This window comes from Leptidea sinapis, chromosome 22 (genome assembly GCF_905404315.1).
Source record: "Leptidea sinapis chromosome 22, ilLepSina1.1, whole genome shotgun sequence".
Classification (NCBI taxonomy): domain Eukaryota; kingdom Metazoa; phylum Arthropoda; class Insecta; order Lepidoptera; family Pieridae; genus Leptidea; species Leptidea sinapis.
In genome coordinates this window covers 10,197,243-10,216,542 of record NC_066286.1, presented here as the reverse complement: position 1 = coordinate 10,216,542, position 19,300 = coordinate 10,197,243, and the positions used below count along the sequence as shown (strand labels likewise).

At 34.0% G+C, this 19,300-nt stretch overlaps 1 protein-coding gene across 1 annotated transcript in view; it reads left to right on the top strand.

Moving 5' to 3' along the window:
• LOC126970814 (electron transfer flavoprotein-ubiquinone oxidoreductase, mitochondrial) overlaps positions 1-19,300 on the top strand; it is a 37,094-nt gene that overhangs the window by 14,237 nt on the left and 3,557 nt on the right. Inside the window, exons 8-14 of the mRNA XM_050816937.1 lie at positions 905-1,124; positions 3,709-3,864; positions 7,226-7,350; positions 13,632-13,749; positions 14,936-15,043; positions 17,569-17,682; positions 18,392-18,466. Of these exons, the coding sequence (XP_050672894.1) occupies positions 905-1,124; positions 3,709-3,864; positions 7,226-7,350; positions 13,632-13,749; positions 14,936-15,043; positions 17,569-17,682; positions 18,392-18,466 (916 nt within the window). The remainder of the gene's footprint in view (positions 1-904; positions 1,125-3,708; positions 3,865-7,225; positions 7,351-13,631; positions 13,750-14,935; positions 15,044-17,568; positions 17,683-18,391; positions 18,467-19,300) is intronic.

Below are 19,300 nucleotides of genomic sequence, written 5' to 3'. Positions count from 1 at the left end.
CTAATAAGGGATTGCTTGTAACTAATTCTAGTAGGCATCGTAAGATACAAAATATCTTTAAGGGTAAATGTATACACTTTTATAATAAAGTCCCAGCCACTGTTCAGGCATTATCTATAAATAAATTTAAATGTTTTATTAAAAAATGTCTTGGTCGTAAAACTACTTACCCTACCTATTACTCCACAGCTGAATATTTAAGACAGCCTGAGACTAGATTATGATTATTTTATAGCAATAGCAATGACACTACAATATTGTATATTTTTATTAAAAAAAAAAGCAAAAAAAGAATGCTGGGAGAGTTTCTTGCGCCGCTTCTTCTCTCTCAGAGCGCCATTTGTTTCCGAAGCGGTGGTAGTATCTAGTATATTAGAAATGACATCAAAAAGAATTCTAAAGGAATCAATTTTGAGAAAATAAATGCCTTTTATACCTTTTATTCAAACAAAAATCGGACCGAGTAACAGCCTTACTCGTCTATGTATGAAGCGGAAGTGAGGGGCCCGGAGTGCCGACTGAGACATCGCCGATTATAGATATCTCCACCTTCACCTCCTTTCAATTTCTACAATAGTGTTAATAACGTGGGGCCCAGAGGCGTGGAGAATGTACAAAGTACTATCTTTTCGCCTTAATAGGGCTGCTGGCAACCCAAGCGCTGGCAGCTATTTCGGTCAACGGATCAGTCTAGCTGTCCAACGCGGAAATGCTGCCAGTATTCTTGGTACCCTTCCCCGTAACGATAGTTTTAATTTTATGTAATCATAGTATTGTAAATATAGGCATAAGATTTGTTTTGTTTGAATAAATATATGTGTTAGTAACTGTGTTTTTCTACATCTATTATTAATTGTACCCTTTTTTCCCGGACGTCATAAAAATCATCCTGTTAATATTACAGAACCACAAGCCAGGGTTAGTTGAGCACACGATTGGATGGCCACTAGATAAGAACACATATGGAGGCTCGTTCATCTACCACCTGAATGTTGCTGAAGGTGAAGCCCCCCTGGTGGCTGCCGGGTTTGTGGTGGGTCTTGACTACAAGAACCCGTACCTCAGCCCCTTCAAAGAGTTCCAGAGGTTTAAGCTGCATCCGTATATAAGACCATTATTTGAAGGTATTTAATATATAAAATTCTCGTGTCATGGTTGTTAAACATTGAACTCCTCCGAAACGGCTTGACCGATTCTCATGAAATTTTGAGTGCATATTGGGTAGGTCTGAGAATCGGACAACATCTATTTTTCATCCCCCTAAATATTAAGGGTGGTCCACACGAAATTTTATTTTTTTGACATTTTTTTTAAATTTGTTTGATTATGAGTCAGCATAAAAAATACATACAACTTCAAATTTTCACCCATCTACGATCAACAGTTACTTTTGTATCGCGATTTTAATATCGGCATTACACAGTTTGCTGGGTCAGCTAGTTTATTATATAAAATTCTCGGGGCCCGATGTTTGCTACCAAACTCCTCCGAAACGGCTGAAATTTTGAGATTTGGTTTCTATGAAATTTTGGGTCCATATCGGGTAGCTCTGAGATGTATTTTTACCAACATCTATTTTTCATATCCCAAAATGATAATGGTGACCCATCCCTAAATATATATTTTTTTTAAAAACACAACCTCAAATTTTCGCGTTTCAACAATCTACAATACCTTGTACCGCGATAATTATATTATTCTGTTCCATCCTCATATCCGCTATAACGTTACAAGATAAAAATCGAATACAATAATTGTAGTACGATATATTTAGTAGGTTCTAGAATGGGTAGTTCTGAGAATCGGTTGCATCTATTATTTATACCCCAAATTTTTTTTAAATTACTTTATATGGCAATACAACGTTTGCTGGGTCAGCTATCCATATTGAAGAGGTTGGCTATTTCCTGGTCCTAAAAGATTCCTAGTAACACCGCGTCCAGAATTGGACTATTGTGTTCAGCTATCCATATACAACCTGTATCAGTCGCAGAAAGAATGGATAATCCCTGAACCCCGCAAAAAAATAATTCCAAGTGATACCCAAAATATGATTTTTTTTAGAAAAACATACCTTTTTTTTTACGCACGCCCACCAATGCCACTGCCAGGTATTCTGCCTTCCGAATAACATCTGTGGACTCTCACGAATACACGGTAATCTGGGTGACGTGCATCTTTCTCTAAAAAGGGCTTCAGCAGCACTTGCGTTGCTCCTACACTCACCATAGATGAAGTGCATGTTGGCATATTCTTGTGCCTTGACTTGGCTTGTATTTGCACTGAATCAGTCCAAATACAAGCCAAGTCGTCGTAAAATCACCAAACGAAGTCCAAATCAGTAAGCAAAACGAGTAGTCCAATAAATAGCCAGAAATCGTCGTTATAACTCACGGAGAAATGCCAAAGGAATGCACACTTGCGATACCGAACAAGTCGAGAGACGTACTAAATAACTATACTAAGTAAATGTCTTTGCTATGTATCTGAAACCGATCCGATAATGACCAAACCGGTGTACCGAGCGAAAAAAAGTCTTTTCTCTCACTCGCTCATACTCTACAAAATCAGCCTATTCTTGTCTCGTGTAAACAACATATGGGCTTGGGCCACGCTCAGGTAGTAAATAGTAACCATCCCTAGTACAATAAAAAGGGACCCTTTTGTGGAACGATATTGTCAATGTTACCGTTTAAGACAAGATAAAATATCATTTTACAATTTTCTGTCTTTAGTCGTATTTACTCTTTTTGCATCTCAATAGCAATAACTTCTTAGTGGTATTAAATAAAATGATGTTATATACCATTTTGTAAACTGTATGAACTGGCCACTTACGTTTTCATACTTTTTTTTACATGAAACACTCTCAAACTCTTTTGGTATCAAATTTCATGTCAAAAACTCAAGTTCTTATTTTGTTTTTGAAAAAAGTATCATAGATACTTATATTATTTAATGTATTTCTAGTAGTATAGTCTATCAGGAATAATATGATACCAAAAACACCTCAAATTTCATTACTTTGTGGGCGTTGTGCACATGAATGTGAAGTAAAGTAAAAAAACGTATGTTTTTCTAAAAAAAATCATATTTTGGGTATCACTTGGATTTTTTTTAGATATCTTTTTCTGAGCGCTGGAGAGCTGTCCCGTGCGGGGTTCAAGGATTATCCATTCTTTCTGGGACACCCTGTATAAATCCAGTCTTGATGTTTGTTCCCAGTTCCTCCTAAAATAATGAACGGATTTTAATGGGGATGGAGTGCAGTTTAGTCCAACTTGAGAGATAGGATAGTTTAAATTTCGTTTTGGGACCCTTAATTATTTATATTTCCAATATTTTGTTTTGTATGGAGATATTTTCTATGAGAGGATTTATTCACGCACGGTTTGATAGTTCAGAGTACCAAGTGGGATATTTTTTACCTATTCGATTACGATTTGTATGATGTTCTCCTCTACTTTCACTAGATGGCGTTTTTTCGACGATCGAATAGCAGTGCCGTTCTAAATATTGTATTTTTCAAGAACTCTGATCGGCATGTTATCTTATTCGGGTGAACCTTTTGTTCGTCTCGTCACCTTTCCTCATAAAAAATAGTAAAAGTGGACAGTAGAGAAGAGAAGGGGAGAAGTAGAGAACTAATACTTAAACAGCTGTTATCTTCGTAATATTACTTATAAATCATATGTAATATGTTGGCAGGTGGTACCCGTATAGCTTACGGTGCTCGGGCGCTAGTGGAGGGGGGATGGCAGTGTCTACCAGTACCAGTATTCCCGGGGGGGTGTCTGGCCGGAGACACAGCTGGCTTCCTCAACGTGCCCAGGATCAAGGGCACTCACAACGCTATGAAGAGCGGTTAGTACTGTGAATATGGTTATACCACTAAATAAAATAATATTATGTATTTGAAAATTTAATATGGCTGTTTTAATTATACTAGAATATTTAATTTGTTACTAGCTGCCCGGACATACTTTGTTCTGTCAAAAGTTAATAGTAAGAATTAATTATATAAAATTTATGTATCTTTTAAAAAAACCGCATTTCGTAGTTTTAAAGATATCAGCCAACATAGGGACATATAGCGGGAGGCGACTTTGTTTTATACTATTAAGTTATATATATCGCTATTTTAAGACATAGCAAGTGTTTTGTCTTATTATCTATATTATTATGACCTGTATAGCCGAGTGGTTAGCGATCCTACCTACTAAGCTAGAGGTCCCGGGTTCGAATCCCGGTAGGTGCAAGCATTTATATGATGAATATGGATGTTTGTTTCCGAGTCATGGATGTTTGAATGTATTTATGTATGTTTAATTAAGTATATTGTATTAAATATATCGTTGTCTTGTAACCCATAACACAGGCTTTATATGCTTAACTTGGGGCAAGATAATTTGTGTAAAAAGTGTGTCAATAGATTATTTTTATTATCTATAACTTTATCTTATGACGACACATGTGTACACACCTATAATATTGAATAAAACGTATAGATACACATACTGTATTGACGTCGGTACTGTATGCGACTATGTCATGCTTTCTGATGAAACTGGCCGAGCTACTTTATCTGTACGAGTGTTACAAATACAATAGTGATCGCTCGGTTTAAATCGATACTCACATAATAAAGAAATCAATGTAAAAAAAGGAAAGTTTTCAATTCGAAAATGGGCTGATTTCGGTCTTTTTAGGGTTCCGTAGCCAAATGGACCTTTATAGATTCGTCATGTCTGTCTGTCTGTCCGTCCGTATGTCACAGTCATTTTTTCCCGAAACTATATCTAGGAGATTTATTTGGATTTAAAATCGGGCGTCACGGTGTTGGTATCCGCCATGTTGTTTTAAGTCGATCAGTGCGCACAACCGGCGCGGGCGCTAGCTTGAAGACGACTGCGACTTCTCAATGAGCGCTCTACTGATGGACAATAATAACTAACTTCAATCACGTCACCGACAGTGACGTACACAGTGACAACTTCAAACACACTTTGAAAGATGACGTTCGCCATCAGTTCAACCCAATACACAGAGTAGAATATAATCATACAGGCCATATTACTTTTATATTCTAATTCTCCGACATATATATATATACTATTGAAACTCGGTAAGTAGATTTATTCTGTGAACCATTGTGAAAGCATTAAGATTTTCACATAAAAATAGATAAAAAAATAACAATAAATTTCCACATAGTTAGAATTGAAACTCAAATATTTTTTCATCAATCCCATACGTGGGTATCTATGGATAGGTCATCAAAAATTATATTGAGGTCTAGTATATTTTTTTTCTAAACTGAATAGTTTGCGCGAGAGACACTTCCAAAGTGGTAAAATGTGTGCCCCCCCCCCTCCTGTTACTTCTAAAGTAAGAGAATGATAAAACTTAAAAATATATATTATGTACATTACCATGCAAACTTCCACCGAAAATTATCTATATATATAAAAATGAATTGCTGTTCGTTAGTCTCGCTAAAACTCGAGAACGGCTGGACCGATTTCGCTAATTTTTGTCTTGAATTATTTGTGGAAGTCCAGGGAAGGTTTAAAAGGATATATAGGAAAATACTCGAAATTAAATAAATACAACAAATTTGTTTGTCCTTAGATGTGTCCCCTGTCGTTCAGAAAACAAATTGAAAGGATAGTTTCAAATGAATAACTAATTAGAATTTTCACATTTGTTTCTTACTTTCTCAGAAGGTAAAAAATTATTTAATTTTAGTTAACTATAGTTGGTAGATTAACAACAGTTGTTAACTATCTATCAGATTATTTTTATGTTGATTTATAAATGATAAGTTATGTCAAAAATTAAATTTTTGAACTTAACTATAATATTTGACATTTGACAGCCAATATGTCGATCCATCCTCTATGTCAATCGATACCGTAGACAAAGAGTGCATCCTTCTATCTTTGTGAGTGACGATTACCTCTACGTGCGCGAGCACTTTCTTTACTTCGGTTATCCTCTGTGATAGTGATATGTCAAGTTGTGTGCTCTTGGACATATTTTCTATGAGAGTATTTATTGACGCAGTTCTGCTGTGAAACAATTTCATTATAACAACAGGGTGATATATTATTGACAAATTCATAGAAAAACATTATTTTGTTTATTATATACAGAACAACGTCTGTCAGGTCAGCTAGTAAATAATAAAATGATAAATGATACACTTAACCCATTACAATGTCGTGCCGCTCAGGATTCTTGAAAATCAATTTGATCGTAATAAGATTCTTAAGTCATTTCACTAGCAACGGCGCCCTTCAAATCGAGACAGCTTTGGTACCCAGTTAGCCGGCATGTCTCCTTGATATAAAAGTGTTTCTTGAGATGTCTCCTTGATATAAAAGTGTTTCTTGTAAAACAACCAAATCACGCTTATACAGTAACTAAAAAGCATGTCTAATTAGATTTCGAGAGGACTTCCACCTTCGCACGACACGCCACAAATTAGGATATCATCCCCACCATCTGGATGTGTGGCGGTCCTCCAAAGTGCGGTTTTCAAGGAGCTTTCTTCCTCGTACTACTAAGCTGTGGAACGAGCTTCCTTGTGCGGTGTTTCCGGGACGATACGACATGGGTACCTTCAAAAAAAGCGCGTAAACCTTCCTTAAAGGCCGGCAACGCTCTTGTGATTCCTCTGGTGTTGCAAGAGAATGTGGGCGGCGGTGATCACTTAACACCAGGTGACCCGTACGCTCGTTTGTCCTCCTATTCCATAAAAAAAAAATAATATACGATAATTCAGCTGTTTAGTTCCATGTGCCTAGCTCATCTTTTCTTGGAGAGAAACTGAGGAGGGAAAGCCATATAGTTCTTCTTCGTATATGTTAAGCTACACAAAGACCGTCTGTATGTATGTACTGGTACACCGTTATAATGTAGGGCATAAGGCTGAATCAGCACTTAATAATGATAAGTCAATATTTGGTATAATATATACCACGACCTAACGGGGCAGTAGTTAGTCAGTCATCCGCCGGTCTTCTATCATAATTAAACGTATTTAAAGTACTTAATCTTCGATATCTATTCCACTGTTTCTTTAATTATTGTGTGAAATAAACATTTCTTTTAAAAAAAGGGCAATTTCTTTTCCGTATAACAAAACCAATGCCTGAAAGCAACACACATTTTTCCTTGGGAGAACAGAAAGCCCTCATATATAGTTAGTTCTTCTTTTTAGGTATACTGGCTGCAGAGAGTGCAATGGATCTTATATTGTCTGGTGAAGCGTCGCATGACAAGGGTGTCGTACCGACCGTGTATGAAGACAGGCTGAAGGAATCTTATGTGTATAAGGAATTGAAGGTAACCACAAAAGTTTTGTCTGTCTCCCACCAGACGCTCGAACAGAATGCCAAAGAGTATGTAAATACTACGTAATAAGAGGCAATTGAAATTCAGTTCAGTATGAAACGTGCCGTCATTTAACATAAATTTGAAGTAGTAGTAATTACAGTATGGCGATTAGCGACGAAGTATAATCCGGTTAAGTTTGAAAGCGAATAGTTGCTTAAAACGGTTTCAGTAATAAATTATCTTCACGAGTGTGAACTTGTTCAGTATACCTCTGTGTTATTTTTAATTTTAATAAATAGTTAAACGCAAATATCAGAGTTAAAATTGAAATAGGTATATAAATTAACGACTGGATTAAATGTGCTTAATAAGTTTTTTAAGAAATTGTTAATATTTACATTATATTTAAGAAAACAAAATTACTAAGTGTGTGTGTTCGCAGTAAAAACATTGACTTTTGTTTAATTCAGCAGTTATTTGGTGTTCTTATAAATTTAAAATAGTGAAAATAAAATACTCATCCCTGAGAAAGTTAATAAATATAAAGATAAGTATAAAAAAGTGTTAATAAAATAGTAAATTTTAAAAATCTAAAGTACAAATTGAGGGTAGGAGCTAAAAAACTTTGCCATTAATTCGACCTAGCATATGTGTTGATTATTTTGCTCAATTACCAAACGCTATTTACAGTTTAAACGTCACGAGCTTCGTGGCAACGTGCGTAAGTAGTGTGTTAAGCATTAACGCTGATCATCGAACTGAGTTCGAATCCCATCCAAACCTCAGTTTTTTTTATTATTATTTTTATTATTTTTTTTTTTTTTTTTTTAATTAAATAAACTTTGTTCTTAATATTATAGAAAATAGTGTAAAATCATTAACACTTTTGATAGAAAAATTTGTCTATCGATATAACTCTCTGCAAGACACCAGTTGACCCCAAGTTCATATCTAACTTGTGTTATAATATTTCATATTTTAATCTCTCTCACTCTCCAAAATGACTGGAAAACAACTATCCTGGGGGTGCTGTAAGATTGGTAAAGACACTGACGATTTTATTAAATGTTTAAAATGTACAAAAGTCATCACTATGGTTGCTTGGGTATTGACTCAAATATAAAAAATAGCAACTGGAATTGTCCAAAGTGCGGTAAATTTAAATCTAAAGGGGGCAATCATGACGAAACACCTATACGTTCAAATGCCGGCTGGTCCAGTTCAAATACACAAGAATCTAATGTTACGAAAAGATCACACAAAAGACAAGCTCTCGGTTCTCCAACTTCACCAAGTGTACCTTCCACCGCCATGTTGGAAGAAGTACGAAACATCGTTAATGAAGTTTTTGTAAAAGAAATGTCAAACTTAATGGCTAATATAAACAAAACTATAACCTTGACGGTCAGCACTTGCTTAAAAAGTATTGATAGCAAAGTTGAAGAGCTCCAACGTTCAGTATCATTTATTAGCAGCCAATATGATGATATAAAAAAGGAAATTGATAAATACTCTGATATATTTGAAAAACAAAGACGTGAAAATGAATCACTTCAAAGCACTGTTACAGATCTAACGAACAAAATTAACTTAATGGAACAGCAAGCCCGTTCTAACAATATTGAAATTCAATGTGTTCCTGAGTCAAAAAACGAAAATTTAATTTCTATCACAAAACAGCTATCAAAGACAGTGGGATACGATATAACTGAAAGTAATATTTCTCATTGTACTCGTATAGCTAAAATGAATCCGAAATCAACACGCCCACGGTCTATCATAGTCCAACTCAATAGTCCTTTGGTACGTGATCATCTCCTAGCTGCTGTGATAAAGTTCAATAAGGGACATACAACTGAAAAATTAAATGCTTCTCATCTGGGTATACAAGGGGCTAAATGTCCTGTATATGTTTGTGAACATTTATCAACTTCAAACAAGTTACTACACGGGGCTGCTCGACGCAAGGCTAAAGAATTGAACTACAAGTATGTTTGGGTGCGCAGCGGCAAAATATTTATGAGAAAAACCGATAACTCTGACTATAAAGTGATCACAAATATGAATTACCTTAACCAATTAACTTAATTAATATTGTACAAGTGCATGTAAATATGACAAAAGTTCTTCTAAATTCGATACTTTAAATATTTACTACCAAAATGTGAGAGGTCTGCGTACCAAAACTCACAACTTATATAGTAACATTTGTTGTAATAACCATGATATTATAATTCTTACCGAAACTTGGCTATGTACAGGCATTTATAATTCAGAAATATTTAATAATAATTATAATGTTTATAGGAGAGACAGGGATCAGTTTAATTCAATAAAAAAGGAGGTGGGGGAGTAATAGTTGCCGTTTCCAATAAATTAAATTCTAAGCGAATGAAAAACTGGGAAAGTAGGTGTGAAGACTTGTGGGTTATATTAGAATTAAACAAAAGTGAAAAAATAGCTATTTGTGCTGCTTATATTCCTCCACCAGTAAGTAAAATAGTTCTAGACAATTTCCTAGATAATTATAATCATCTCTCCGAAAGTAATACGGTTTGTTCTCTTATTGTTGGAGACTTTAATTTAAGCTGTGTAGATTGGGACTTGGCTGACGACGTTTCTACTCAATATCACACATCTGGTATATCTAAAACCTTAATAGACTTTAGTCATGTCAACAATTTTCACCAATATAATCGAATCAAAAATAGTCAAAATAAAATATTAGATCTTGTTTTGTTTAACAGTGAGACACCGAAGATTTCAGTGGATAGTGCAATTACAGAACTAAGCAAAATTGATCCACTTCATCCACCTCTGCTTATAAACGTTAGCTATACTAAACAAGTAGAAAAAAAGTTAGGCACGAATAAATCTATGGTTAAATATAATTATGCAAGAGCTAATTTCAAGGCAATCAACGAATACCTTAGTAATTTAAATTGGAACGGTAAGCTTTCAGCTTGTGACAGCACTGATGAAATGGTGGATGTCTTATATGACCACATCCTAACATCAATGGATCTTTACATACCTAAGATCACAATTCATAATAGTAAAAAATTTCCTCCGTGGTTCAACAAAACTTTAATCAAAAGAGTAAAAGAAAAAGAAATAGTAAGAAAAAGGTATAAAAAGTACAAAAATCCGATGGACGCGATAATATTATCAGTATTGGAGAAAAGATGTGAAAGACGATGAAAGACAATGCTATAACGCTTATATTGAATTTACTGAAGAAGCAATCGCTTCTAACTCAAAATTTTTTTGGACCTTCACAAAACGTAAAAAACAAAATGCTTCTAATTCATATCCTGCTGAAATGACAAAAGATAATGCTTGTGTATTTGATGGTCAAGGTATTTGTAATCTATTTGCATCACACTTTTCATCCATATACGTTCAGCGGAATTACAATCCATATGAAAAAAATGAAATTCTAAATAACCTAAACAATATTAAATTCAATTGTCAGTGTCTATCGTCTGTACAGTTTAATCGAGATGAGATAATTCGGAAACTTAAACATCTCGATCGTAATAAGGGTGCTGGACCTGATCAAATATCACCTGTGTACCTAATCAACTGTGCTGAGACACTTGCTCTACCACTACAAGTATTATTTAATAATTCATTAAAAACGGGAGTATTTCCTAAAAAGTGGAAAATTGCCAAGCTGGTACCAGTATACAAAAGTGGCGATAAAAAAAAGTGTTGCGAATTACAGACCAATTTCCATACTTTCTTTGCTTGGTAAGGTATTTGAGGCCTTAATTTATTTACGACTTTATGGGTACTTGAAAAATACGTTTAGTGTTTACCAGCATGGCTTTATAAATGGAAGGTCGACTTGCACAAACTTGGTAAATTTTTCAGAATTATTAATAGACGCGGTTGATAAGAGGAAAAGAGTAGATGTTATCTACACTGATCTAAGTAAAGCATTCGATCTAGTGCCAATTTCCATCTTACTCTTGAAGTTATCTGTATATGGCATTGCTGGATCAATTTTAAATTTGTTAAATTCATACCTTACTGACAGATGTTTTTACGTAGTGGCTAATGGATTTGAATCTGTAAAATACGAAATAACATCAGGAGTACCACAAGGGTCGCATTTAGGTCCTCTCTTATTTAACATATTTATCAACGACCTTCCAAACTGCTTTAAACACTGCACACCATTTATGTTTGCTGATGACCTAAAAATTCTTAGGATAATCAATAGTCCCGATGACATTAGCGCATTGCAGTCAGACCTAAATAGTTTATTTAGATGGTCCGAGCTTAATGGTATGATACTGAATAAAAATAAATGCTTTCATATAACGTTTACAAAATGCAAAAATAATATTACAACTAAATACTATTTAGATAATATGCCTCTCAGTACAGTAGATACTATTAAGGATTTGGGTGTTATATTTGATAGCAAACTTACGTTTATACCGCACATAGACTCTATTGTAAGCAGAGCCTCTAAAATGCTGGGATTTGTAATTCGCAATGGCAAAGTTTTTAGGAACTGGCGCACGAAGATGATCCTATATAAAAGTCTCGTTGTGAGTATTTTGGAATACGGTAGTACCGTCTGGAGACCACACTACGCTTGCCATTGTCTCAGAATCGAAAGAATTCAGAAGCGTTTTCTTTATCACTTGGCTTTCTCAATTGGGAAATCTAGATCACTCGCAACATACTCTGAAAGATTTACATATTTTAATATACTAACTCTGAAACAACGTAGGGACATATTGGATTTACTTTTCTTATACAAAAGTATTAACAATATTTATGACAACTCCTTTCTGGTGTCTATGTTTAATTTTAGAGTGCCTAGATGCCCACGTAAACCTGTGAACTTATTTGAAAAACCATCTCGCAGAACTATTTTGGGGATCAATTCACCTGTGTCGCGATTATGCAAAATTATAAACGATTATAAATGCTTGGACCCATTCAGTGATTCATTGCCAAGGTTTCGCAAAAATGTAAAAAAATGTATTGTAAATAAATAATTTATAAGTATTCTTGATTTGTTTAATACGTTTATCTTGACTTATTTAGTAGATTTTGTTAATTTCTTAATTTCATTACATTATAGAATGGTTGTTTTATAACTTATATTTATTTTATGTAACTATTTCACACAATATAATTTAGCATGCGGTATTCACCTTAAAAGGTAATGCATTTAGTAATAAGACCCTTGTAAATTAGCATAATAATAATAATTATAAATGTATTATTGTAATTACCACTGGTGAATCTAAATAAATAAATAAATAAAAACGGATGGAGTGGATTTTTGCTATCTCTGTTTTTAACAAGATTATAGCCGTCACCTATGAGTGCAAGTTTCATACATTCGAGTGAATCGCTTTTTTCTTAGAGAGTTTCGCTAGGCTGCAGAATGCCCCCATTCTTTAAAAAGAACCGACTATACAGGACGTCCCAAAGTAATGGGGACATGAAGGGAAAGTACCTTAAATATCGTAGATACGGTATGGTATGTGTTTCTTTACATTTAAGTCGGTTCCATTCCCAGACTAGGCAATATTTTTTTAGAAAATCTTTGAATGCAGAATTACTAACTTATAAAAGTAACATAAAGTCTTCTTTCAGTAAAATACCCTATCTACTATATTTAAGGTACTTTCCCTTCATGTCCCATAACTTTGGGCTGCAGAATGCCCCCATTCTTTAAAAAGAACCGACTATACAGGACGTCCCAAAGTAATGGGACATGAAGGGAAAGTACCTTAAATATCGTAGATACGGTATGGTATGTGTTTCTTTACATTTAAGTCGGTTCCATTCCCAGACTAGGCAATATTTTTTTAGAAAATCTTTGAATGCAGAATTACTAACTTATAAAAGTAACATAAAGTCTTCTTTCAGTAAAATACCCTATCTACTATATTTAAGGTACTTTCCCTTCATGTCCCATAACTTTGGGACATCCTGTATACCTTTTTTTCTCCATAGACTACGACTAATATAGTTAAAATCATATATATCAATTACAATCATCGAATAGAGTATTATAAATGTAATAAAAAAAACTTGAATTAACAGACAAATTTGTAAAACAAAAAATAATAAATAATCATAAATTCATTACACTTGCATCGTGGTTTCATAAAGCCACATAATTGCTTTTTTGTAAATAAAAAATACATCCTGTAGGTACAGCATCCTTGTTCCATTCAGTTCGCATATCTCTGGTGGAAAAGCAGAGATACAGCATCCGTTACCATCTGTTTCTAATACGCATCTCTCTTTTACAGCAAGTGAGAAACTGTCGTCCATCGTTCCATACATCGTTGGGTCTGTATGGTGGAGTAGCGTACTCGGCTTTCTCAACTCTGGTGCGAGGCAAAGAACCTTGGACATTCAGCCATGGAGGTAACCTACACTACACGTCAGTTTTTGACAACATTTTGATGTGTTCAAAATTTTTCTCGTGTTATTTTATGTCATATTATTGTGTATCATAATATGTATATCATATATTTTTTCTGTTGAAAAAAATTCAAGTGGTGCCTACCTGATTTATAAATTTTCCAACAAACCTCCTTTTACGTAACCGCCTTCATAGAGCTTGATTATTTGAATAAAGAATTCAATTCGTTTATCGAAGCAGTGAACAGTCGTTGATCTGTTGACGGTTGACACATCTTGTTTGTACAATTTATGACCTGATCACGTAATATCACCGGCACTACGGTTTTTTCTAAGTAAATCAAAGTGAATACTTTAAATTGATTTAAAAAAAAACTATTTCATTATTTTATGAACTGAAAGTAACATTTTAAGATTGCTAACCTAATATCAAAGGTTTTTTTTATGGAAAAGGACAAACGAGCGTACGGGTCACCTAGTGTTAAGTGAATAAGTGATCACCGCCGCCCACATTCTCTTGTAACTCCAGAGGAAGCAGTGTTCCCGGCCTTTAACGGGTGTACGCGCTTTTTTGATAGTATCCGTATCTTAGCCTCCCGTAAATACCGCACAACGAAGTTCACAGCTTGGTAGTACGTGGTAGAAAGTTCCTTGAAAACCACACTGTGGAGTAATCCCATCCATCATCCGTGGGGATGATATTCTAATTGTGGTGTGTAATTTATTTAGTGCAAAATAAAATAACAAAAAAACAACCGACTTCAAAAACACCATTCCAAAACAATAGATCATATAATATGCACTAAAAAGTATAAAATAAATATTCTAATTGTGGTGTGTAATTTATTTAGTGCAAAATAAAATAACAAAAACACATCCGACTTCAAAAACACCATTCCAAAACAATAGATCATATAATATGCACTAAAAAGTATAACTAATTGCGTATTTTTATACAATCTAATTAATTAATCGAATCTAGTTACGGTTATTGTTATTTTTGGAATTGAAAGGAATATCCCCACGGGAAGCACAATCTTTCGAATAAAAAAAGAATTATCACCCAGTCGAGAATTCTGAGGTAACAAATATGAAAAAGAACGGACGAATGGAGAACCTCCTCCTTTTTTGAAGTCGGTTAAAATACCCTGATTTGCTTTTTATCTGATAATTACCAATTGTTGCGTAGGAGCCGATCACAGTAAACTGAAACCCGCAAAGGAAGCCACACCCATAGAGTATCCGAAACCAGATGGCGTCATCACATTCGATCTGCTGTCATCAGTAGCTCTAACAGGTAAACACAATTTTGTATGAGTATATATTTTTGTTATTACACTAGCCGTATGGGTCTTATTACCACGCTTTTTATACACCCAATCAAGTTTAAGCTTCTCAATCTCAATGCAAGTTCATACATTAGTATGAAAGGCCAACAAGAAGACATAAATATTAAAGACAAAGTTTCAGGCTTTCAAAACATTGTTTTTTCAAAGTCAATCAAATTTAAAAGAATTGATATATTTCAAAACGTTGCCTAGAGGTGCCAGACTGTGTTTTCATAATTAAAAATGGAACTTAACTTAAAAATGGACGACCGACCGAGCCTTGCTCGGATTTTTAAGAATGTACAAAACTTGAACGAAGAAAAAAGAATTATTATAATCATGTGTATAGTGGTGAAATTTACCTTTGACTTCTAATGTTATTGTAACTGTTTCTCATTAAAAAACGGATAAAACTATTTTTTTTTTAATTGAAACCTAACTAGATCGATATCTCGCCCCCCAAAACTACCTGTATACTAAATTTCATTAAAATCGTTGGAGCCGTTTCCGAGATTCAGAATATGTATATACAAGAATTGTTCGTTTAAAGATATGAGAAACTAACTACTCACAATAACAGAAATAATCAACAAGAAAACTAACAGTCACTGATTAATAATAACAAAAAACTAATTAAACACGGAAATGAAAAATTACGTATCACTTCGAACGCAATCCGAACAGGAATAAAATTGTTCACAAAATGGCGGAGCAAATGTCGACCAACTGACGCCATTATTGCATACGAGTAATTGGGACGGAAATAATAATCGCTCGCTATCGCAATGTCACTCAGTCCGTTTGTTTACATTTTTTATCTCATCCCGCTGGCCATAATATACGTGAAGCATTTTTAATTTAACCGGGTAATACAATTTGTTTTTGAATATCATCAAAAAGTGTTTATTCGGCTTAACTAATACTTCATTTACTTAAATTACAATTAATTTAAATCATTTATAATTCACAGCTATAATTACGAAAAGCTTTTTATTGTTGAATAGCCGCGCGCTCTTATTTACATGCAAATTAATGAATATGTACATGTGACGTTAAACCAGGGTTTCCTTGAATTGTCCATCATGAAGAAATACAACACTAAGAATTTCTCAGTTTATTTTAAGCACAACTGCTAGTATAGATATAAACCGTCTTTACATAAAACAACCGCTTTTATAGCTTCCGTACAATAGATGAAACAGAGTAGATACAACTTCTTTTAAAACACAAATAAAATTAGGTATGGTAAATTAATCCCTAAATACAGCTCAATAAAAGTTTTAGTGAATTTATATAACTTCAAATGATTTATATAATAGTTTGTTCATTTAATTTGAACAAACATTACGAAGTAAGATGGCGCTGCAAGCAAGTTTCGGAATACAATTAAGAAAGACTTATTGCATAAAATAATAAAGTTTGATACAGAATAACGATATTAATTCTAATACAACTTAATTTGAACATTTACACATTCAATTAAGTATTTTAATAAAAAATGAAACATCAAACATCTTCAAACAATTCAAACAGTCAAAACAGTGTCTATTAAATTAGTTACACCTTAATAAATAACAGTTTTATGTTTACAAATAGCTATTTGTATTTAAATCTTATATATTTCAGATACATCTATAATAATATATTCATTTTAACGATAAACTAAAACATAAATATCAATATCAATAGTTGCAAACGATTGACGGTAGGTGGCGATTTGCGCCCATATACACATAGACTAAGATCCCGGTATAGAACGGTACCTTCACCCAGCTGGTTACTGGATGAAACATAATTTTTATGAAATTTAATGTCAGTCAATATATTATTCCATATGTGTTGCCTAGAAAAATTCAGTCCAGGATATGATTAATTATTAATTAATTTTTTTTAACTATTTCACCGGTTTGTTTAATGGACAAAAATTCTATACCAATCGAAATTATGCAGTCCATAGCATATGTGCTATGGTATAGAATTTTTAGGCAACCTAACTTTTGCATACAAAAGTTAGGTTGCCTATTTTTTTTCTGTCACAAGTCGTGGGTTGCCAGCTATGAACAGGTTAATCGATACAAGTAACTTGCACTGGTCTGGTTATTGAATGAAACTTAAATAAAAATAAAGTTTATTTCATTACAAACATGGTGATAGAGGGTTGCCTGCGAAAAATCAGTTCTGAATACCGGTTTCCGAATTTTAATGATTCAATACTGCTCCGAGTGAATATGTGCGACTGAGAGGTCCCTACCAACCATCCCATGCGTTAGAAGAGGATACAACATAGCAGCTGTTCGTAGTCCGGCCATTTAAATATAGAGAGTGCGCATGCTATCTGCTCTTGAAAACAATAAGGATAGCGATAGACTCCTAGATGCTGCGCATTATTTTGGAGTAGTTTGTTGTGACACTCGGCTGATTTACACACTCGCCTACGCCTCGTGTATAATGAGCTAATTAGCTCACTTGTATCATAATATGCTTTTGTATTCAGGTACAAATCATGAGGCAGACCAACCTCCTCATCTGACACTCCAGGACGATTCAGTACCGGTCAAGAACAACCTGAAGGTGTTCGAGGGTCCCGAAGCTAGGTTCTGTCCCGCTGGTAAGTTCCAATACTAAACTACAAATATACTCTTGCCATAAATACTGAAACAAAGAAAAAAAATGTCTATTGCAAATAACATTTATTACTTTTACAGTGTGTTAGATTAATATATTAATATAAAACAATTTAAAATATAAAAATTCGAAGTGGTCTCCATTGGGTGCAATACAGTTCTTTAAACGTTAAGCCCACTTATCAATAGACGCACGCACTCTTTCCCTGAGAAAATTCTGCACTGCCAATCGTACAGATTGTTTTAGGGACTCCAAATTATGATGGCGTTTAGAGCAAGCCATACTCTCTAAAACTGACCATAAATCATAATTCAGCAGATTAAGATCGGGACTAGACGAAGGTCAGTCTTCAGCTCTGCTGAAGTCCGAAAGGTCGTTTCCAACCAAGACTGCGTAGATCTTGTTTTATGACCCAGCGCCGAGTCTTGCTGGAAGGACCATTCTTGGTTATTGAACATGGTGTTGTAAGGGGCTTCACTACCTTCTCAAGAATGGTATCTTGATACAATTGTGCCGATGTTTTGATACCTTTTTCACAAAAGAATGGCTCAGTCACTCCTACCAAATAATACCAAACCATCACTGAAGCCATAATTTTGTAATATATGTGTGAGATATAATATTTTGTTATTTTCCAGTACAAAATCTGACTTTTTTTGCTCTTTTAATCTTTAAACGTTTTCTCGTTTCAGGCGTATACGAGTTCGTACCACTGGAGACAGGTGAAGGACAGAGGTTACAAATCAATGCACAGAACTGCATACATTGTAAGTTTACACTTAACTTATTTTCTATTAGAATATTCGGTTTAAAGACATTTATTCTCACAAGATTAAACATAAAATCACTTGCATGAGAATTTTACATAAATATACAATATAATATTACTTTAGGTTTCTATGACTAAGCATGAAAAACAAACAAAGTGAACAATTACAAAAAATGAAGGTACATAAAAAATTCTCAACAAAAGAATATCAACATATTTTATATTTATCCGGAATAAGAAGGACTGGATGTGGCTAACGACTTATAAAGAAAATAGTTGAAGTAAACTAAAATAAGAAATTAATGTCAAACACTCGGTGCCCGCGGGAAATTATAGGGTGTGAGCGATCTCGTTATGATTAATTGATGGTCTTTCAAGATTAGTTGATGGGCCCATTAAATAGCTAATTGGGGGCTCCCATTTTTTTTGTTTGACTAAAAATAACAATAATCGACTCCAAATATAAAATAACTAGAATTAGATTAATTAATTAGATTGTCTAAGAATACGCAATTATTTTTATAGTTTTTAGTGATATTATATCTATTGTTTTGGAATAGCGTTTTTGATGTCAGTTGTTTTTTATTATTTTTTTTTTATTTTTAGATTTTTAGTGAATCTGATGTACACTAACTAAAAATTTGTCTAAATATGTCTAGATCTACTAAATTTTGCAATGCAGCAATGAACTTAAGCTCATTGCAATTTGATTATAGACAGTTAGAAATTTTGCCACAGATCGCACCCTTACTGTTAGTTGTTAAAGAAATCCGTTCCACATCATATTTGACTACGACAATTACTTGACCATAACTACGATACGGTAGGTGAC